This window comes from Zalophus californianus, chromosome 7 (assembly GCF_009762305.2).
Source record: "Zalophus californianus isolate mZalCal1 chromosome 7, mZalCal1.pri.v2, whole genome shotgun sequence".
Lineage (NCBI taxonomy): Eukaryota > Metazoa > Chordata > Mammalia > Carnivora > Otariidae > Zalophus > Zalophus californianus.
Window position 1 is genome coordinate 114,733,253 of NC_045601.1, and position 21,780 is coordinate 114,755,032.

The window sequence follows — 21,780 nt, forward strand, 5'->3', positions numbered from 1 at the left end:
CTCCCGAATCAAGTAGTAGCAGATGGAACAGCTCCAACTTTAGGGTTTTCTCCATAATGTTTTCTTTTTTTTTTTTTTTTTAAAGATTTTATTTATTTATTTGAGAGAGAGAGAGAATGAGAGAGAAAGCACATGAGATGGGGGGAGGGTCAGAGGGAGAAGCAGACTCCCCGCCGAGCAGGGAGCCCGATGCGGGACTCGATCCCGGGACTCCAGGATCATGACCTGAGCCGAAGGCAGTCGCTTAACCAACTGAGCCACCCAGGCGCCCCTCTCCATAATGTTTTCTTAAACCAGTAGCAACCACTACTGCTTGTTTTCCAGCAAGGGCTCACAGATAACACAATGAATGAACAAGTGGGAAATGCAATGAAAATAGGTGAAACTGGGAAAATCTGAAAATAGGTGACCATATTTTGTTTGACAGTCTTCCTGTTTCTGGAGACTTCACGGTTATGGTTTTATATTACTCACAGAGACACTCTGGTTTCTAAAGCTAAGTTCCAGTGGCATTTCAGGGTGCTTCATAGAGGGTTCTGGGACTCCCCAGTGCCTGTAACCCAAAGAGACTGGAGAAACATCAGACTTGGTGCTCTAAGGACCTTTCCAGTGTTAATCTTTCACTCTCTCAGTCTTTGATCTTTGCACGCAGAACACTGCGTCTTACATTCATTAATTCCTATAATCCCCATATAATCCTCCCAACAGCCTCATGACATAAGTACTATTATTATATTCATTTTACAGGTGAAGGGAGCACTGAGGCCCAAATAGGGTTAATGGCTTGCCCAGGTCACACAGCTAGTAAGTGACAGAGCTGGGATTTGAACCTGAGAGTCTTATTCCAAAGCTCTCTCTTTCAGTATGCCTGCAGTCTCTGTCATTAATGCTGTCACTAAATACTTTCAGTTCTTCCTTGGACACATGGTAAGACTCATCTTCCCTACCCCCTTTGGCTAGTGAAATGTGAGCAGAAGTAGTGAGCTTCATTTCTGGTGTAACTTTTAAGAGCCAGGGATCACTGCCACATTCCCTGTTCCTTCTCTAGGAGTTAAGGATACACAATAAGAGCCACTCTCAGCCTTGGGCACTGAGAGAAGATGATTTGGAAAAGACACCTGTCCCCCCACCCCCAGCTGACCTGCTAGGGGCTATGATAAAGAAATAACCTTGTCATTTTTTACCACTAAGATTTGGAGGTTGTTTGTTACTGTGGCACAGCCTAGCTCGTCCTGAGGAATCCAATGCAATACCATCTCCTGTTGATTATCTTTGGTCTCAGTTCCCAAACATGCCTTCTCTCTGAAACTCCCTGAAAGCATTGGCTCCACACTCAAATTTGAAAAAGAGCAAGAGGAAAAGGCAATCTGTCCCCAAAAACAGGGAAGTGGGGATGTGTTTTGGGAGATGCGCCCATGCTTCGCCACACTCTGGGTAGGGATTATGCTGGATAAAATCTACACCCAGCCCCTCGACCCTAGACAGAAACTGCTTCAAGCTTTTCTCCCATAGTCATTTATTGGCTCTCCTTAATTTTATTCCCCACTATTAAAGTAGGAATAACTGGGCCGGCAGGAGGAGGGCCGGACTCCCACATCCTGGGAGCACTGCAGGCTGACTATGACCTTGCAGGCCTGGATCTGAACCTCCTCCTCAGGGTGGATGACCAGGGCGAGCAGCCGGTCTGCCAGTCGGGACTCATCCCCAAAGAGAGCTTCATGAAGAGATTGTTCATTGTAATGCCACTTCACGACACAGTAGTGGGGTGAATTCTGGCCCTCACTTAGCCGCTCAGCAAACACCAGTACCTCGAACAGCAGACTCCCTGGTTGGGTGGACTGAAACAGGTTCAGGAAGTTGGAGTGCACCTGTGATGGGAATAGAGCGACAATGACAAAGAAATCCAAGACAAGTTCTGAGGTTCTTCTTCCATCTTCCTATTGCCGCAACTCCCCAGTACACCTAAGTTTCAGATTCAACTGTATAGGAATTTTTTAGTTTTCCTTTCATTATCATTCTCTAACATAATTGCACTGTGGTCATAAAACATGAGAGATAGGATCATCATATTGATTCTGGGAAATTGGTTGAGTCAAACATTAAAGCTTAGCATGTGGCTGATTTTTATAAATATTTTGTGTGCTTGAGAGGAATATACACTTAACGAATTGTAAAGTGTTCTAGATGTGTCTAATGGCTCAGGCTTATTTATATTATTCACAGTAAATATACCCTTACTGGTTTTAGGTTTTTATCTATTAATTGCTGAAAAAATACATCTCCCAAATCTTCCATTGTGATGGTAGATGTGTCAATTTTTCCTTATAATTATTCACCCATGAGAAAGAAGGAAATCCTGTCATTTGTGACAGTATGGATGAACTTTGAGGACATTATGCTAAGTGAGATAAGCCAGACAGAGAAAGGCAAATACTGCATGGTATCACTTATTGGTGGAACCTAAAAAAAAAAAAAAAAGTCAAACTCAGAAACAGAGTAGGAAAGTGGTTGCTAGGGGCTGGGGGTGTAGAAGAAATAGGGAGACTTTGGTACAAGGGTATAAACTTTTAGCTATAAATCGAACAAGGTGTGGGGATGCCTGGGTGGCTCAGTCGGTTGAGCGTCTGACTCTTGATTTTGGTTCAGGTCATGATCTCAGTGTCCTGAGATCGAGTCCTGTGTTGGGAGCCATGCTGGCTGTGGAGCCTGCTTGAGATTCTCTCCCTCTACTCCTCCCCCTGCCGCTTGTGTCTCCCTTAAAAAAAAAAAAAGATGAATAAAGTCTGAAGATCTAATGTAAAACATAGTGATTAAAGTTTATAACAATGTATTAGATAGCTGAAATTTGCTGAGAGTAGAAACTAAAATATTCTCACACACAAAAAGATAAATATGTGAAGTGATAGATGTGTTAATCAACTAGATGGTGAGAATCCTTTCACTATATATATATATATCAAATCACCACGATGTACATTTTAAATATTTTACAATTTTGTCTCTTCATTATACCTCACTAAAACTGAAAAAAAAAGAAAAAAATTTCCTTGTCATTCTATCAAGTTTTGCCATATAGGGATGCCTGGATGGCTCAGTCGGTTAAGCGGCTGGCTCAGGTCATGATCCCAGGATCCTCGGATCGAGTCCCACATTGGGCTCCTTGCTCAGCAGGGAGCCTGCTTCTCCCTCTCTCTCCCTCTGCTTGTGCTCTGTCAAATAAATAAAATCTTTAAAAAAAAGGTTTTGCCATATAAATTTTGAGGTTATGTTATTAGGTTCATAGAAGTTTAGAGATCCTTTATCCTTCTGAACTGTTATTATGTAGTGACCCTGTCTATTCCTAATAATGGTTTTTGTTATAAGTAATTTTTCTCTAATATGAAAATACCTACATTTACTTTTGTTTTGTCACCTGGATTCCTGGCTCTCAGAGTTCAGATCCCCTTAAAGGAGAATCCCCCCCTCAACAAAATGAATTCTCATTCTATTGGGAGAATTGAAGAGGGGATAGTTTTCAATATATCTAGTACAAAGGCAGGAAGAGAAACAAGACGATCTTGTTAGGACTAAGTCTGTCTGGGGAATCCATGATTCTTCCTTCCCCAGTATCTGAGTTGGTATCCATTAATCCTTCTTCAGTTCCTTTCTCACCTGGCAGTTTAGAATATCATACAGAAGGTCGTTCTTCTGTGCTAGGTAGCTCAGCAATCGTGTGGCTTGCACCTAAATAAAAAGAAGAGTAAAGCATGAGAAGGCAGGTAAATGTGGGCCTGAGCAGGGAAGGCACAAATCTCTGCTCCTCCCTCTAGGTGCTGTGCCAGCGCTGGTAGGAGGGGCAGGGCCTGGGCCATGGTCCTTAGGCACCTGTGCCAGGATATATTCTGACTGCAGGATCTCCATCAAGGCAGGCATCACCCGTCGCAGCTGTGGATGTACATAGTCAGGCAGTGGGAGGCTGTTGAGGAGTCTGAGGCCGGCAACATGCAGTTCCGAATCCCAGATGGTGGAGATCAGTTCCAGTACCTTGATGGTGTGTTCCTGGGAGGTAGAGGGGGTAGGGGGAGAAGGGTCTGCTTTTATGTGGTGATCCCCAACACTATCCCAGCCTCTGAGTTCACTCTTCCCTCCCCCTACCTATGATGCCCAAGACCAAACCCAGTAGACAACTCCCTTGAACTTGCACTCTCAACATTACTTGACCTAGTTGGCCACGCCTGCCTCCCTTGTGCACCTGGCTTCTCTTCCACAGACTTCTTTCCTGGTTCTTCTGCCCAACCTTTTCTTCTCTATCTTCCCCACTCCCTTAGTGATATTATCCAGACTCAGTGTTAAATACTGTTGATGCTGAGGCCTTTCAAATTTCTGTCCCTAGCCCAGACCTCTCTGGGAAAACTCCAGACTCATATATTCCGGTGCCAAATCCACTTCTTCCCATAATGCTTTTTACTTTTTTTTAAAGATTTTATATTTACGTAATCTCTATACTCAACGTGGGGCTCAAACACACAACTCCGAGATCAAGAGTTGCATGCTACACTGAACCAGCCAGGCGCCCCTTCCCAGAATGCTTGCTAGACCTCTCAGAGTTAACACATACCCAGCCCCCAAACCTGTTTCTCTCACCACCTTCCCTGTCTCTGCTTTTGGTCACACCTCCCCTCCCACTACTCAGGTCAAAAACCTGTGGTCCTCTTTAACTACTTTGTTTCTCCTCACACTGCTTTTCTAGTGCTTCAGAAAATCCCGTTAGCTCTACCTTCAAAATCTGTCAACAGTCAAGCTGTTCCTACCACCCTGTTCCAAACCACCATCAGTTCTCACCTGGACTTCTGCAATAGCCTCCTGTCTCCCTGATTCCATCCTCCCCCCTGCACCCATTTTCAGAACAGCAGACATGTTAGACATGTCACTCTTCTGCTCAAGTCCCTAGCTCATTCAGGGTAAGAGCTAAAGTCCTTACAGTGGCTTACAAGGTCCAATCTGCTCTGCCGCTCTCCCCTCACAATTTCTTTGATCTCATCTCCTATTCTCTTTTTTGCTCCCACGGTTCACATCACAATGGTCTCTTAGTCATTCTTTGAGCATGCCAAGTACACACTTATCTTGTTTTTGCACAGGCTGTTTTCTCTACTTAGAATGCTCTCCCTCCAGATAGTCATAGCTCACTCTCTTACCTCCTTCAATATTTTACTTTAATGTCACCTTCCCAGTAAGGCCTTCCCCAACCACTCCCTTTTTTAAGATGGCAGCCACTCCCCACCCAGCCTTCCTTATCCTCCATCTTTATTTCATTCTTCTCCACAGCACTGTCACAGGCAACACACTTTTTATTTCCGAATAATTATAAGTTCTCAGGAAGTTGCAAAAATAGCCCAGAGACATCCTGTGGGCGCTTCACCCAGATTCCCTCAATGGTTAACCTTATGTAATTATATACAGTATCAACACTAGGAAATTAGTATTGGTACAGGTGTGTGCACAGTCTTTGTCATTTTGTCACATATGTGGATTCATGTAACCATCACTGCTATCAACAGATTACTCCATCAGAGTTGTCCCCTCACCACAGAGATCTCCCTCATGGGACTCCATTATAGTCACATTTCCCCCCCTCACCAAAACCAGCCCTCACGACTGGTAACCACTCATCTGTTTTCCATCTCTATATTCTTGTCACTTTGAAAATGTTTGTTACATGTTGAGTCCTACTTTGTGACCTTCTGAGATTGGTTTTTCACTCAGTAGGATGCCCTTGAGATCCAAGTTGTTGTATCAATAGTTCATTCCCCTTTATTTCTGAGTTAGGGTTCCATGGTATGGATTAGCACAGTTTAACCATTTATCTATTGAGAGACATTTTGGTTGTTTCCAGTTTTTGACTAGTACAAGTGAAATGGCTACAAATAATTGCATACAGGCTTTTGTGCAGACGTGTTTTCATTTCTCTAGGATAAATGCTTCAGAGTGCAACTGCTGAGTTGTATGATAAATGTATCCTTCATTTTTTATTTTTTGTTTTTAAGCAGGGTCCATATGGAGCCCAATCCAGGGGCCTGAACTCATGACCCTAAGATCAAGACGAGACCTGAGATCAAGAGTTGGATGCTCAACTGACTGAGCCACCCAGGCACCCTGATAGTTCATTTTTAAAAGAAATAGCCAAACTATTTTCTGGAGTGGGTGCTGTACCATTTTATATTCCCACCAGCAACACACGAGAGAGCCCATTTCTATCTTCACCAGCATTTGGTATTGTCACAAATTTTGAGTTTGGACTATTTAATAGGAGTATAGTGCTGTCTCACTGTGGTGGTAATTTGCATTTCCCTAATCTCTACTGATGGTAAACATCTTTTCATGGGATTATATGCAACTCTTAGATCTTCTTCAGTGCTGTATCTCTCTGTTTTTTGCCCATTTCCTAATTGGATTTTTAAAAATATTGAGTCTTGAGAGCTCTTTATATGATACAGATAGGAGTCCTTTGTCACATATGTGCTCTGCAAATGTTTTCTCTCTGTCTGCAGCTTGTCTTTTCATCCTCTTAAGAGGTTCCTCCACTAGGCATGTCTTTAGTTTTGATGAAGTCCAACGTATCCATTTTTTCTCTTACAGATCATGCTTTTGGTGTTATTTCTAAGAACTCTTCATCAAGCTCTAAGTCCCAGATTTTCTCTTTCGAAACTGTACCACCCGCCCCATACCAGCTTCCTTGTGGCCGGACTTCATTTTTCTCTAGAGTTAGTCTGGGTGGTGTTTCAGGCAGAGGGAACAGCAGGTGCAAGGGCCGGGGAGTGGGAGAGCATGAAACATACAGTGTGAATGGCTAAGGCTGGGGCAAGGAGGTGGAGGATCATGCTCTTTATGTTGAGAGCCCTGAGGAGTACCAAGCAAGGGGTTGATGGGATCAGATCCCTTTGGACAGAGTGGTCTGACTTAGAGAATTGGGGGCAAGGTAGGTCCATTTTTGACATGCTGGGTTAGAGGGCCTCTAGGAAGTCTAAGTGGGGCAACTGGCCCTGGGGTTGGGGGAGTTCCCAGGCTATGGACAGAGATGCAGGAAAACACATCTAGATGAAAACTGAGGCCAGTGAGTGGCTGCTTTTACCCAGAGAGAGAACAGGGATCAGGTCCCCAGGACACCCTGGGGAAAGTATTGCCCAGGCCAGCTGCATCAGAGTCTCCTGGGAGGCTTGTGAAAAACATAGCTCCCCTGCTGAACTAGCCTGTCTAGGTGTGGGGCCCTGAAATCTTCACTTTTAACCAGCTCTGCAGGCAATTCTGATATGTTTGAGAATTACAGACTTATGGAAACTCAGAGACTTAAGCGATAAAGTAGAGATGGCCAGCAAGTGGAGACCTAGAGACCTTTTTTTCCCCCCAAAAAGTTTTTTTTTTCCTTTCTATTTTTAAGTAGGCTTCACACTCAACATGGGGCTTGAACTCATGACCCCGAGATCAAGAGTCACATGCTTTACTGACTGAGCCAGCCAGGTGCCCCTCTCCAAAAAAGCTTAATGCAAAAAAATCAAAGTGTGAAAATACCAAGTTTGGGGGAGGAAATATAATGCAACGGGAACACTCATGCAGAGCCCGTAGAGCGTGTAAATTGATACAATCCTTCTTGAGAAGTTGGGCATACATTTTCACCCAGCCATTCTACTCCTGCATACAGATCCTAGAGAGTCTCCTATATCCTCAAGGGAGATGTATACAAGAACACTCATGGCACAATGTGGAAACAATTTCAGGGCCTACCCATGGGCAAATGGATAAATAAAATTGCAGGATATTCATGAAGTAGAATACTATACAACGGTGGAAAATAAGGAAACAGAGCTATCCACACCAATAAAGGTGAATCTTTCAATGTTGCGGGGCGGGGTAGGGGAAGGCAAACCACAGAATACAAACTGCATACTTCCAGGTATACGGAGCTTAAAAACATCCCAAACTACATTTTGCCCATTCATTTATTATCTGCCTTGTCTTGCTGGAATATGATACCTGAATATATGGCAAAACTATACAGAAAATCAAGGAATTGATGCACAACATGCAGGAAATAATTGCCTCTGTTTGGGGGAGAGTTTGGGATTGGGGAGGGGCATCGGGAGCATCTAACTTGTTGATCACATTCTATTTCTCAGCCATGCATTTTGTTTTATAGTTCTTTCCACTGTACACATAAAATGTAAGTTTTCAATATTTTACTTATTTTTAATTCAGGAGAGACCATTTGCTAGAGAGAAATTTGGAAGTCAAGGAAGGAAGGGGGTTCTTTTTTAAGATTGGAAGGATTAGAGCATGTTGAATACTAATGGGAAGGAGTGGGGGGAAGTCCATATCAGACAAAGACGCTAATTAAGGAGAGAGGCCATTAAAGAAGGGGATGGGATCCAGGACTGAGACTAACATTGACCCTAGACAGGAAGAAAACCATGTTTTCATAGCATTAGCACGGAAGGATGGGTGTGGAAGCAGGTAAAGCTGGGAACATTTCGTGGCTTATATTTTCTCTACATGGTGGTAGTGAAGGCATCTGTGGTCCAGCCACCAAGTATCAGACCAACACAGCACAGGGGGTGGTATATCTGATCCTCGTCCCTGGTTCTAGGCACAGAGCTCCTAAAATCCATGCATTTGTTGGGTGCCTGGGTGGCATAGTCGTTTGGGCATCCAACTCGGTTTCGGCTCAGGTCCCATCTCAGGAGTTTAGGAGCTCAGCACAAGAGTCCGCTTGAGATTTTCTGCCTCTCCTTCCCACTGCCCCTCCTGTGTGCTGTCTCTCTCTCTCTAAAATAAAATCTTTTAAAAAAATCCTTGCAATTGCCTGATAGAAGGGCCCTTTGTTATTCATAATAAGCTCCTCTCAGTTGCCCCAGAGCTTATGCTGATTAGGTGACTCTTGGTGGATGGTAGACAGCTTCCGGATGGGGGCGCTAAAGGCCGGAAAGGCCAAGCCATGATTAGAGGGTTGAAGAAGGAAGGGAGGGGTTAGAGATTGAGTTCACTCACCAAAGGCCAATGATTAATCAATCACACCTACATAATGAAACCTCCATAAATACCGCTAAATGACAGGGCTCAGCAAACTTCTGGGTTGGTGAACACATCAAGGTGCTAACAGAGTGGCTTGCCTAGAGAAGGCCCAGAAGCTTTGCACCCTTGTCCCCATACTTTGCCCTACATGACTCTTCCATTTGACTGCTCCTCAGTTGTATATTTCATAATAAACTGGTAAGTGTAAGTAAAGTGTTTTCCTGAGTTCTGTGAGTCATTCTAGTGAATTACCAAACCGGAGGAGGAAGTCCAAATTTATAGCCAAATGTACTGGCACTTGTGACTGGCATGGGAAGTGGTGGGGGGGCAGTCTGTGGGACTGTCCTTTGTCCTTTACCTGTGGGACCTGCACTAACCCTAGGTAGACAGTGTCAGAATTGAGTTGAACTGTAGGACACCCCCATTGGTGTTATAGAATGAGTTGATATCAGAAAGAACCCCAGTGCTTTCTGCTGTTTGGGGCTCAGAGATACTCCTAGCACCCCAGTTCAGTTTCGGCCTGAGATTCAAAGATTTATGACCCTTGAGGAGGGTCTCACTTAATTACAAGGAAAAGCATATTTCTAGGGGCACCTTGGTGGTTCAGTTGGGTAAGCGACTGCTTTCAGCTCAGGTCATGATCTTGGAGTCCCGGGATCGAGTCCCGCATCAGGCTCCCTGCTCAGCGGGGAGTCTGCTTCTCCCTCTGACCCCCCCCCTCATGCTCGCTCTCTCTCATTCTCTCTCTTAAATAAATAAAATCTTTAAAAAAAAAAAAAAAGAAAAGCATATTTCTGGATTACAAACACAGACCCAAACAACTTCTGGAACACGACCATTTATCCTATGCCCATTAAAGAACCCATGGACTACGGACATCCTGTGCGCTCTACCCCACCACTTGCCTCTGGGCTCACCTGGATTTTAAGCCTGAATTTTCTGATGCCAGAGAAAGCTTTAAGTGTGTTCAGAGCTTGGATTTTGACACTGTTGTCCTTGTCATCCAGCATGGAGCCCACTAAGCTGATGTCATCAGTAGTACAAGAAGAGGCCTAGAGTGGGCCAGGAGAGATGGAAGAGGCAGGAGAAGCGGGTGTCCTGGACCCACTGCCCCCCACATCACCAAGACCCCTCAGCACCAGCCCTCCCGCCATCAGCCAGAGAAATAGGTCCCGGGACAGGGTCTGGCCAGCCAAGGGAATAAGGATCCGGTGTAGCCCCAGGGGTTGGGCTGGCTGGGAGGGACCTCCTGCTGTCTTTCCCTCACCTCGGCCTCCAGCAAGTACACACAGCGAGTGATACTGTGCAGGATCATGCTCTTGGCGTACTCATCCTGTTTGTACTCCAAAGAGTTGAGGAGCCTCCGGAGTTCACCCGAGTCCCGCCCGTGCCGCTCTCGCTCGACTGCCAGGCCTAGACAGCCACCCCAGCCCAGTTCAGGTTCTGGACTCAGAAGTGATCAAAGAATGGGGTTGGGAAGTGGGGGAGAGAGAGGGACCTGGGGACAAGGCTGCCTTGCCTTTTCTGAAGAGGCCTTCTTGCTCTGTGCAGGACCACCAAGTACAGCTGAGCCGTGTGTGTGGCAGGAGAGGTGCTATGTCTAATGAGGTGTCATTCAGATCATAAGTGTCCTAGTTTTGAATATTTACTGTAACAATTTTCTGGCCCACGGCAGTCATGTCTCCTATTTTGTCATGATCAGTACATGGCAGTGATAACCCAACGGACGGCAATAACACGTCTTGCAGAAGGGTGCCTTTTTCTACTTTGCACAAAGTTGTCGTATGGACTAGTGGAGGCTCTGGGCACGCAGATGGCCCAATTTTCCCTTAGGGAGAACTGCTAATGCCAAACTTCCAAGCAGGAGCATCCTGGGAGCTAGAGTGAAGGCAGAATCTGGAGACCTGCCAAATGAGTCCTGAGGATCCACTTGAGTGCCATCTACTCCCTGGGGACTCTGAGCTAGCATCTCTATGGTGGGTTTGAGAAAGATGGAGAAGAGGAAGAAAGGACAGAGGAACTTGGAGGAGTCACCTTTGGGCCCTCCCACACTGGAGGCCTCGGGAGCAGGTGCCTCCTGGGGCAGAGCCCTCTCCCCAGGGCCCGTACACTCACGGGCGATGCAGATGGGTGAGGCAGTGTAGAGGGGCGGCTGGCATTTGATACCAGCCCTGATGGCCTTGTAGAGCAGGTAGATGAACCCAGCACCTGTGGCCAAGCCCACTACACCTTTTCGGATGTCCATTTGCCCCAGGTACTGGGGGATGCTCATACCCATGTCTTCAGTGTGGCCTTGCGCCCGGGTGGGAGCTAGGCCCAAGGCACCTGGCAAGGGCCTTCTGGAACCAGAACTCTGGCAGGGCCAGGAACCAAGATACCAGAATCAGAACCTGGGCAACAAAGGAAACTGGGGAAACGGGATGGAGGGCGGTGATCAGGAAATGGGGCAGCCAGGAGTGCTGGGAAGGGAAGTTTCAGCTTCAGAGGCTGTCGGAAATGAAGCTCAAGACTATGGGAATAAAAAGTCTGGGGGTGGGGCAGGAAGGTCCTTCCCATCCCCTTTTCTTTAGGGAAGCCAGGTTGGTTGGGCCCCAGCAGGCAGCTCTAAAGGCTGATTTCCTCCATTAGAGGGCAGCAGAGGCCCGATTTCTGGGCTCGTTCCTTTGGAAGTTTCTGGGAGGGGTGTTTGGGATGTGCCCATTGGCAACATCATTCTCTCACTCTCTGGCCTCCCATCTTTGATTTCTTCACCACAGATTCACTGCTGGGCCTCGGGGTGTTTCTGCAGGCAGGGCCCCCGTCCATCAAGGGGAGCACTTTATGAAGTCTTGCCATCCTCAGGCAAACCCATCATCTTCCAGAAACTGTAGTTCCCCTGTAGTGGGTAAGTTCTACCTGTCTGGCCAGAAGCTCTTGAAGGCAGCTCTCTCTGCATCTCCAACAACCGGTAGAGTCTTGCACTTAGTAGGTGCCCAAATCATGACTTCTGTCATTCTTTGAGGACTTGAGGAATCTGGTTATGGGGGCTCCAGGCCCATTTAACCAGTGTGACCCTGGAGGAGGGACTGCCCTTGCCTGGGTCACAATCTGTGACTGTTTGCAACCTGGGGGGGGATCCACATTTACCATTCTATAACTCCAGGATTACAATTTGGGTAGATGTATGCCTTTACATGATGGGGGCCTAAATCTGGGAGTACCACAGTCCAGTGCCCCGCACCCCAGTGCCCGGCACCCCGCCCCACCCCATCCCTACAGGATTAGATGAGGCCTGAAGGCCTCCTGTGGAGTCAGAAAATGCCACCATCCCAGAAACATGAGAGTCCAGCTTTGGAGGACTTGGTCTCCCCCAATAGGATGGGGCAGGTGAGAGCAGACCCTTCTCTCTTTCTCCCCTTCCCCACTTGGCCCCATACCTGTGCCTCGCCTCCTCATACAGAACAGGGAGGTGACAGGCCCTGAGCCAGGCTCAGGCCCAGAGCCAGCATGGAGCATCATTGTACCAGAATAGATCTTCACCTGCCTGGCTTTGAGCTCCTGTTGGAAGGTTCTAGGTCATGGGCTACACCTGGGCTTGAAGGAGGCGGAGAGATGGGGAAATAGCATCCTCAAGGCTGCTGCAGCCAGCCAGGCCTGACTGCTCAGAGCCTTCACCCATCACACCCCAGGCTGTAGGCAACACTCTCAGGTGGCTGTTCTTTTCCTTTCCTATCTACTGTCCTTGGCCCTCCTCAAGCTCATTTGTAGCACTCTACCCAGTCCCAAGGTGGGTGACTACATGGACTCTGCAAGGAGGGGTAACAGAGGCCATGGAGGCCTCCTGCTGCCATAGAACCACCTGTCATGCCCCGTGAACTCCAGGCAGGAAATGGCTGCCTGATGGGACTGCTTTAGGTTCCAAGGCTACCCTAGTGGATCTGAGGATAGATCCTTCAGAACAAGGTTCCCGCCCTCCCCTGGGGTAGGAACCACAGCTGCTGACCTCTCCAGTCCATGGACTTGATTCTGCAACCCTCGTTTCCTAAGCAAATGCAGTGCTCACCTGTTCTTTAAAAGCTTCCAAAGAAGGAGTGTTCCTTCTTGGCTTTAACCTAACTCCTTCCTGCTACACCTAAAGCCCACTTCTTTTGGTTCTGCTCTCAAGTGATGCAGAGGGATGAAGAGGCCGAGGCCATCCCCAGAGTGATATTTCATTAGTCCACAGCACAGTGGAAAACACACAGAGGGAAGTCCACTTGTTGGCGTGAAGTCAATGACTGTCCCTTCTCGGGAATGACTGCTTCTGATTTAGATGAGGTCTTTCTTATTTTGAGAATTAAAATGCATTTGCTTTTATGAAATGAGGGTGCTAATAGATGATAGTTGTGTTCTGAGTGTTCTTATGGTGCATAAATTAAAGCTGCAACTTTGTAGGAACGTGGCTTTTGTTTTCTTGCTTTGTTTTTTCTGTCAAATTCAAAGATCTGGAATCACTGACTAGAGAGAAGTCTGAGATTCCATATACACACAGTCAGCCTCCAAGTTTCTTACTTGTCCTCACCAAGGCAAAAAGACCTGGGTTGCCCGAGTGCACACCTCTGTCAAGTGCACTGGCTTTCTACATTCAAAGCTGGTATTGCCATCATGGTAAGTGCAATTTACTTTAGTGAAGGAGAGTGTGGGCTCTCGCCAGACTGCCAGGATTCATAACCAGTTCAGCCACTTAGCTTTGTGCTCTCTTCGTACCTGACTTTCCCCACCTGTAAAATGGGAATAATAATGTCTGCCTCATGGGGTTGTTTGTGAGGCTTAAATACTTGAAACAGTACCCAGTATGCGGAGCCCATTAAATGTCAACTGTAATAATTATTATTACAAGCAGGTTTCACCTAGACAAAAATGTAGGGTGTGGGAAAACAGTGAGCACACAGATGGTGGGCCTCAATGACACCCGAAAAACACATTATTCTTCTGGTCTACCCCTCCCACTCTGCTCTTCTTCAGACTAATCAATCTCCACAACCCTAATCCACTTAATTGCCTTGAGCAACTCTGGAGCCCTCTTTGAAGCCCTCCCCCCAAATACTTACCAGCCCATTCCCCACCTATGAAACCTCAAACTCCCAGCTCTGGTAATGAGTGTTTCAGCCTAGTTAATTAGAAAAGCCTAATACGCTACTGAGGGCCTACCATGCAAGACACAGTGCTAGGCCATTACAGTGGGTGATTCTGGAGAGGGGCGGCGCTTGTATGCACAGGACAAGCCAAGGGGAAATTAGCGTACTCTATAGTGAAAAGCTCACTGGAGTCCCTGTGGGCTTGGGTTTGGGCAAATTCCATAATCTGAGCCTCAGTTTCCTCCTCCGGAATACGGGTCTATAGACACCTACAGGAGTGCGGCTGTCAGACTGAAGGAAAGAACGTATGTTGTGACTCTCGGTGAACCGGTGGGGGCGGGGCAATCCATACCTGCAAGCTCCCCCTCCACCCCCCGTAGAAAGCCAGAAAGTAGAGAGGCGAAAGGCTGGGGGTGCCGCCCGTGCCCTGACGTGGACCCCACACTCTCCGAGACCGTCCCCTCCCCAGCTGGCGCTTACCCCGGCCTAGGAACCAGAATCGGGGGCCTCTTGGCAGCTCTTTACTCCAACGAAGGCGTAGGGACGGGGAGAAACGCGACGAAAGCACTGGGAGCGGTGCCCCCAGAGGAGGAGGGCCGGGTGGGGGGGCGGAGGCCGCGCCTTTCCCCGCCCCGGGCCTCCCCCCTTTTGCCCCCCCCTCCCCGGACTACCTCCTCCCCAGGCGCGCATCCGGCGGCGGGCACAGGATGTTCTTTCGCTCCCGTCCCCCCCAACCCGCCCCCGCTCTCACTTTCCCTTCGCTCCCTTCCCCCACTCCCGCCGCGCCCGGCGCCGGCACCTTGTTTAACCCCTCCCCTCCCGCACTCCGCGGCGCCCCGGCGCCCCCTGGGCTCCCACCCTTCCCGCCTACCCCCCAGGACGCGGAGCGTGCCCTAGGGCTGCCCGGAAAGGGGCGGGCCTGGGCCGAGTGCCGGCCCGCGTTCTCGGGATCCATTGGCCGGGCGGGGGTGAAGGGGTGGAAGTGGATCCCAAAGGCTGAAGCCGGCATTCTGCGGACCCCAGCCAGTTCACCGGCGCCGAGTGGGCTGGGGGTGGGGTGGCCGCCCTCGAGCGAGCCACGCGCCTGCGGGAGGGGGGCGGCCAGGTGGGCGTGGTTAACTCCAGGCCCGGAGGCGGACAGTAGGGTCGAGGACCCGAATCTCATCCTCTCCCCAGGTCGGGGTAGGAAGGGGCCAGGGACTCCGGGAGAGGATGGAGAGAGGTCACGCCCCTCACATACACGTCACTGTTTCCAAGGCAACCGAGGGCGGGGAAGCGGGCGGGAGAAGACCTTAGAGAAAGGAGGCTACCCGAGGCTTTGGGACCCGGGTGGGGGTGGGGAGGCGGCGGGGGCGGGCTTTTCAATCTGTTTCTCCACTCGCTGCTGCTGCTGCAAGAAACTGAGGGAGGACCGGTTCTGCTCATTCAACAAACGCTCATTGAGCTTGAGCTCTGCTTGGCGCCCTCCTTAGGCGCTGGGCTACGGCGGCTGGGGATCCGAACCCTGCCCTCACCCGTCATCGTGCCTTAGGGTAGGATGGCCTTGCGCTCCGGGTCACGTCTGTGGAACCGGTGTAATGATTACTAGTATCCTTTTTCACGCTTAAAAGTGTTCCAGTATGAGAACTGGTTAGTTAAGGAACTCTGTCCCCCAATACAGGAAAGGCTCCAACCATACAGGGAAGGAAGACAAGCCATGGTCTGATCACTATGCAACGGGCAATTTCTTGGCCCTTTGTAGTCTCTGTGTAGTCTTTACCCCTCGTTCTGCAAAGTATCACTAGCGACTTTTATAGATGAAGAAACTGGCTCAGAGAGGTTGAGAGACTTGCCCGAGGCCAAACAGCCCAGTATTGGAATCCAGATCCAGGTTTACATGGCCTCCAAAGTTGGAGTGTCCTACCTCATGCTTCCTCCTCAAAATAAGTAGATTTTATTAAATAAGCAAATGAAAGATTCTATCACTGCCATGAAGGAGCTTATAATCTATGGGGTTGAAAATACTACAGGACATAACTAAGCAACAGAATAGAGAAGAGATTGAAGGCAGCTCCTAAGGCTCAGAGGGAAGCTGACAAAATGATCAAAGTTGGGTGGAAATTATCAGAGCCTTCCTGCAGGAGGTAGATTTTGAAGTGCCTGGGCCAGGATCACGGGGACTGTGTGTGTGTGTGTGTGCACGCGCACACGCACAATGCAGTGCCAAGAAAGAACAATCTAAGGGTATCAGACCAGGGATTCAGAGCTACGCAGGCTGGAATCTCCAGTTGTGAAAAGATCCCTCTGTAAACCCGAAGTCACTGGTTGGGCCACTCACCTTTCGGCCTTCCACCCTCCTCTGTGGGTTTCATTTCTTAGGGAAGCAGAGGCTTCCAGCAGGGCAGCTGCACTCATTCCACTCTGCACTCAAAGTCTCTGCAGTTGGCATTTGGCACAGACTCCTTGACGTTAACTTGGATGTCAGCTTCTCCCTTCCCACCCCTCTCTGAAGATTTGGTAGATAAAAATTGTGACTTTTCAAAACCAAAGGGCCTGAGCAAGTACCAGGAACCAACAGGTTCGATGGGAATGGGGAGACCGAGTCAGGAGAGAAAGATGAGAAAGCACAACCAAGTGGGTTGGTCACGTGACTAACATCTGCTGTCCTTCTGCTAGGTACCAGGCCCAGGGCTGGCCTCTGTGATCTGGACACACCACGAATGAGTCCAGGTCCCTTCATGTGGAACACACAGCTGAGCAGCTGGTGTACCCAGTGTGCTTGGTTGAGGAGTCTGAAGCTGAAAGCATACACAATAAACAGCGTTTGAGAAACATTATTCCAGTAGGCTAGGCAGGAGAAAGGAAAAACGTAGGTCAGAAAGGTGTGGCAGAGGCTGTGGGAATTTGAGCCAAAGGTGGAACCTATGGGGATAGAGAAGAAGAGGCAAATGAGAAAAATAAGGAACAATAAATACATCTTGTTAATAAAAGCAACAAAAGGAGGAATTTGGTAGTGGATCAGGTACAGGATGGTGAAGGAGAGAAAATAGTTAAAAATTAACCCACCTTCGTGGTGAGTTTGGGGGATGGGAGAGTCACAGTGGGCAATGGGGAAGAGCTGGTGTGAGCCACATGAGGACGAGTTCAGTCATTTCCAGGTCATGTGTGGGCAGGTGTCCCGTGGGTGACTGGACTTGGATATAGGGAAGTCCAGAAGGGCAGTGGGCTGCCTTGTTGAGAGTGTCCCTGTCACTGTAGGTATGCAGACAGCTTCAGGGACAATGACTGACCTGGGACATCATGGACAGATTTCACACATTAGGTAGAAGGTTGGAGCTGATGACAGTTAAGGTACCTACCTCCTGGCTGGGAGATTTGGTGAGCATTGGCTGGATGAGCACGTATATGGGAAAAATTTGACTATCTGTGTGGGAAGGGGGTCCATGGCCCAGGCCTGCATCAGCATCCGTCTCCTCAGAGGAGGCCAGAGATGCCATCAGATGGCCCAGGGGCATGAGGCCCAGGTGAGGCACGTCAGCTGCCTGGGGTCCCTCCCCCAGCCCCACCCTCCAAGGCCCTGGAGCCCAGGCCTGCGCCTGCTGCCAGGGCTTTCCTGGAACTCAGCAGAGGACGGAGCCCCTCCCTGCCAGCCCTGGCACACTCCAGGCACAGCGTGTCCCCTGGGGCACCTAGCAGACACCCCAGGAGGCTAGGGTGTGGGACAGGTCTCTGCCTCCAGGAAGCGTCCTGCTCTGGGCTGCCATCTGAGCTCCCTGCCCTGGGCTGTCAGCCTCAAAGTGGCCCTACCAGGACAGCAGGCACAGAGGAGGAAGAAGCTTTGTGGCTCGGTGGCAGGATTCATGGGTCTTTGTTGTGGCTTTGGGTGGGAGGGTGGGTAAGGCAGAGAAGCAGGGTCTCAGGCTTCAAAGCACCTCCCCACCTGTTTCTCCCTCCTTCTGAGGAAATCTTCAGGGGCCTAGTGGTTTTGAGGGGAGGGGAGGGGACAGGAAGAGGCTCTAAACTCTGGGTCAGCCAAGGACAGAGGTGGGGGAGATCTTCTTGCCCTATATCCCATTTCTCTCAGCACCCTCTTCCTGTGCTCCCCACCACCCTAGAACAAATTTCCACCCCCATCTGCGGCGATGAGTTACATCCGCCACCAAGACCTCCAGAGGCCTCCCAGAGTGGTGGGCTTTGGTGGAAACGGGACTTGTACACAGAAGCTGCAGGCCGGGCCACACCTGCCCAGTGGCTGGAGGAGAGCGCCCCTCCCGGGTGGGCCGAGCCTGCTCCGCTCAGGCTGGGGGCCGTGCGACGCTGGAAACGTAGGGGCGAGAAGGCAGAGGGATGCGCAAACGGGCCACGTGGAGGTCCCGCGCGGCAGGCAGGGGCGGGAACAGGGGAGCCGGTCGTGCGCCCGCCTTACCCCCCTCGCTCGAGGGAGCCTCCGAGAGTTGGGTCGTCGCTGACCGCAGGCTGCAAGAGCGGTTGATCTGGTGAGCGAGCACACCCACTTACCCAGCTGCTGAGTCAGGCTGTTCTCGCTCCCCGCTCGCCCGCCCGCTCGGGACATTGTGTTCCAGCCCCGGCGCGCTGGCACCGGGCCCAGGCGCTCACACCAGCCTCCTCGCCCTGTTTGTGCTCGCGGCTTGCGCTCGGCGCGCAGCCTCCCCGCCGCCGCAGCCTCCCCGCCGCCGCAGCCTTGCGAGTGCGCGCTGGGGCCGGGCCAGGGGCGGCCGGGGGCCGGTGCGGAGCCGCGGAGCCGCGCGCCCAGCCGGCGCGGGGGAGGGGGGCGCCGCCCAGCCCGGACTCCAGCCTTACAGCACTCAGACCTCTCCATCCCCCACCTGCACCCCGCTGTGGAAGCCCAAGCGTGTGCGAGGCCCGAACAGCACAGTTGGCGGGGGCGGGGGGGGCAGGTGTTGGTAGCTCCCTGAGGGAGACGGAGCCGCCCAGGCTGCCGCCCGAGCCCCACCGGCGCTCGGTCCAGTCCGGAGGATAGCTGCGAACGCGCCAGCCCCACACTTGGAAGACCTGGGATGCAGTCACGTGACAACGGAAGCCCGCTGGAGGGGGCCGATGCGAGCGATCCCCCGGAGGAGCCTCCACGGGCCTCGGACCCCCTTCCCCGACCGCTCTTCACACCAGCCTGGAGACTCCAGTGATTCCCAGGGGCTGGCGAACCAAGCCCAGCCCTCTGGGATAGCTTGGGAAACCCCTGGCGGGGCGCCAGGACTACGAAGAGCCCAGGACGGCTGGGTGGAGGAGACGACCCCAAACTGGAACGTGACCCCTCCCTTTGTTCCAGCCCCAAACCCGGATTTATTCAGAGCCATGTTTTCTCTTTACCCATCCGTCTACAGAAAGACGTCACTGAGTGCAGTTCCTGAAGGTTCCACGTCTCCAAACCGAGGAGGGGACAAAGGACTTATCTCCTGAGCACCTACCATATGGAAGGCTCTGTTGGGCCCTGCTAAGGACGTCATTAGAAAGTTGAAGACACAGTTCCGAGAGCCCTTTCATCTCCCACCTTCCAACCTCCACAGTGTGCTGTGCCATTTCTCCTGCCACCGGCGCCCATCCGCCGAGTCTACCCATCTCTTAAGCTCCAACTGCTAAAGCCGGCTTGAAACAGCGCCTGCCAAATCTGATTCCTCTCCCCCTCCCAATGCCCAGCACATTCAGTCTGTACCTTTCTCAGGGCACAGCGTGTTGCCTGTCTCATATTCTAGTGATCTGTTTACTAATCCTGTTCTAACCAGATTAAAAAGTCCTTGAGGCAGAAACAAAGTCAGCCTCTTTGAGGCCTCCCCCCATCACTTGAGCTCATCCCCCACAGGCCAGGCTTGGCACTGGAGTTGATGTTCAGTAAATGTTGGGTGTATTGAAATGATTTCCTGCCCTTGGGCAGATTGCAGACCAGTTGAAGAGACAAACACACAGCTCGTGAGGTTAAATAATAACCCAAGGCAGCAGGTGGTGAGTACCAAACGTTAAGAGCTATAGAGACTCAGGAAGGAGGTGGTGATACGGGAGAAAGATCCCAGGAGGTTCTAGGCCTTGAGCTGTGTGTGTGGAGGAGGAGAGACGAGGCGTGGAGGTGACTCATTCTAGTTGACATCACCACAAGCCAGCCTCCATGCTAGCCACTTTCCATGCATTATCTCTAATATTTAGATGGGGGAGGAGGGTAGGTTTGGAAGGAGTGGAGGGGCTGGTGCCCAAGCCAGACCTGCCCAGAGCTAACCAGAACATAGAGGCAGCCTTGGATCTGGGCTCCCCACCCTCGGTTCCCGGGCACTGCCTGTTCCCTGGCCTGCCACGCCTGCACAGTACACCCAAGAGAGCTGCCCGGTGCTGCCCAGCTCTGGACGCGCTCTGGTCCCACCCTGGTGAACAACTGGCTGTGTGATCTTGGGCAAGGCACTTCCTTCCTTACACCTCACTGCCCATCTGGCCCTTCCTTGCAGGGCTTACAGGCTGGGACTCTGTGAGTTAGTGTCCCAAGGGATGCTTGCCACCTCCCTCCTGTTACCTGGGCTGCTGTGGCTGCCTACATTCCCCACCCCCCTGCCAGCGCTCTCTCCCTCCCCCATGCACAGCTCCCTCCCAGTCTGGAGCTGCTGAGAGGAACACTGGGTACAGAGTGTGAGCAGGGATAGTAGGTTTCCTGTGGTTGCAAAAGGAACATCGGGACTTTCCCTGCGGTGCCCGAGCTTGTGGGAGAAGTGGGGGAGGAGGAGGCAGGGCCAACCTCGAAGGAACCTCTGCTCTCTTCCCTCCCCTCCACAGTGCTCCCAGCTCTCCAAAAGCCTGGTACAGTTTGTTACGCTGGGGCCGGAATGTACCGTGTGTTTCATATGGCCTCTGTCCAGTCCTACACTGGCTGCTTTATATTTATACTTCCTTCTTCAGCTTTGGCATCCTGCTGTCAGTCAGTCACCCCTGCTCTCATATGCCCACCTCCCACCTGGGCCCTGCACCCCACCATGAGTCGAGTAGGGTGCAGAGAACACCCTTGAGGAGAAAAGTTGCACTCCAAAAGGGTGAAACCCCCAGTCCCCTTTCTCTCTCCCATCACCCAGCCATGCAACAGCCTCCAAGGTCATGGACCCTCCAGTTTGGGTCTGATGGTTCTCTGGGCCCTTGAGGTCGATCCTCTACTCCCTGCCACTCTTGTTTCCCCAAGCACTTCAAAAATATTCCTGAGTCGGGCTGGACAAGTGAGCTGAAGGCTCTATTTATGTTGCCTCCCCAAAAGCTTGGCAGACCTGTTAATCCATGATCCTCCCCCAACAGTCACAGAGAACACGGCAGAGGTGGGGCGGGTGGGGGGATCGGAAACCCCCCCTCCAGGAATCACACATTCCTAATAGAAGCTGCAAAATGGAATTTGACACTTGGTGACTTAATGATTTTGAGTCATGACCAGTTTAACTTCCTCAAAGTGGCTTCAACAAGGTTCAGAGATTGATCTGGCCTTCCTCCCCCAGGAGCTGGTGATATTATTATTCACAATAATAGCGAATATCGATTGCTACCAGGGACCAAGCGTTGGGCTTCAGGCTGTATACACACAAGCTCATTTGTTCTCCGCAACCACTCGGGGGGTGGGTGCTATTGTTAGCCTCCTTTGACACTGAAGGAAACTGAGGTTCAGAGA

General features: G+C 50.6%; 1 protein-coding gene and 1 long non-coding RNA gene across 4 annotated transcripts; both read right to left on the bottom strand.

Moving 5' to 3' along the window:
• Nucleotides 1-155: 155 nt before the first annotated feature.
• Nucleotides 156-14,581, bottom strand: ARMC12 (armadillo repeat containing 12). 2 transcript variants are annotated; one of them, XM_027602809.2, is made up of 6 exons: nt 11,077-14,581; nt 10,310-10,455; nt 9,960-10,094; nt 3,865-4,038; nt 3,652-3,723; nt 156-1,868 (listed from the first exon to the last, which is right to left on the bottom strand). In XM_027602809.2, the coding sequence occupies exons 1-6, from the start codon at nt 11,318-11,320 to the stop codon at nt 1,536-1,538; spliced, it is 1,104 nt and encodes a 367-aa protein (XP_027458610.1). In that variant the 5' UTR covers nt 11,321-14,581; the 3' UTR covers nt 156-1,535. The 2 variants fall into 2 exon arrangements, with proteins under 2 accessions (XP_027458610.1, XP_027458611.1); XM_027602810.2 differs by having other exon boundaries at nt 157-1,868; nt 11,158-14,579.
• Nucleotides 14,582-15,699: 1,118 nt separating this feature from the next.
• LOC113927147 lies at nt 15,700-21,506 on the bottom strand. Of its 2 annotated transcripts, none has more exons than XR_003521512.2 (3): nt 19,565-21,506; nt 17,184-17,407; nt 15,700-17,039 (listed from the first exon to the last, which is right to left on the bottom strand). It is a non-coding gene; the product is annotated as an uncharacterized LOC113927147 (long non-coding RNA). The 2 variants fall into 2 exon arrangements; XR_003521513.2 differs by lacking the exon at nt 19,565-21,506 and adding an exon at nt 18,636-18,800.
• Between the last annotated feature and the right edge of the window lie 274 nt (nt 21,507-21,780).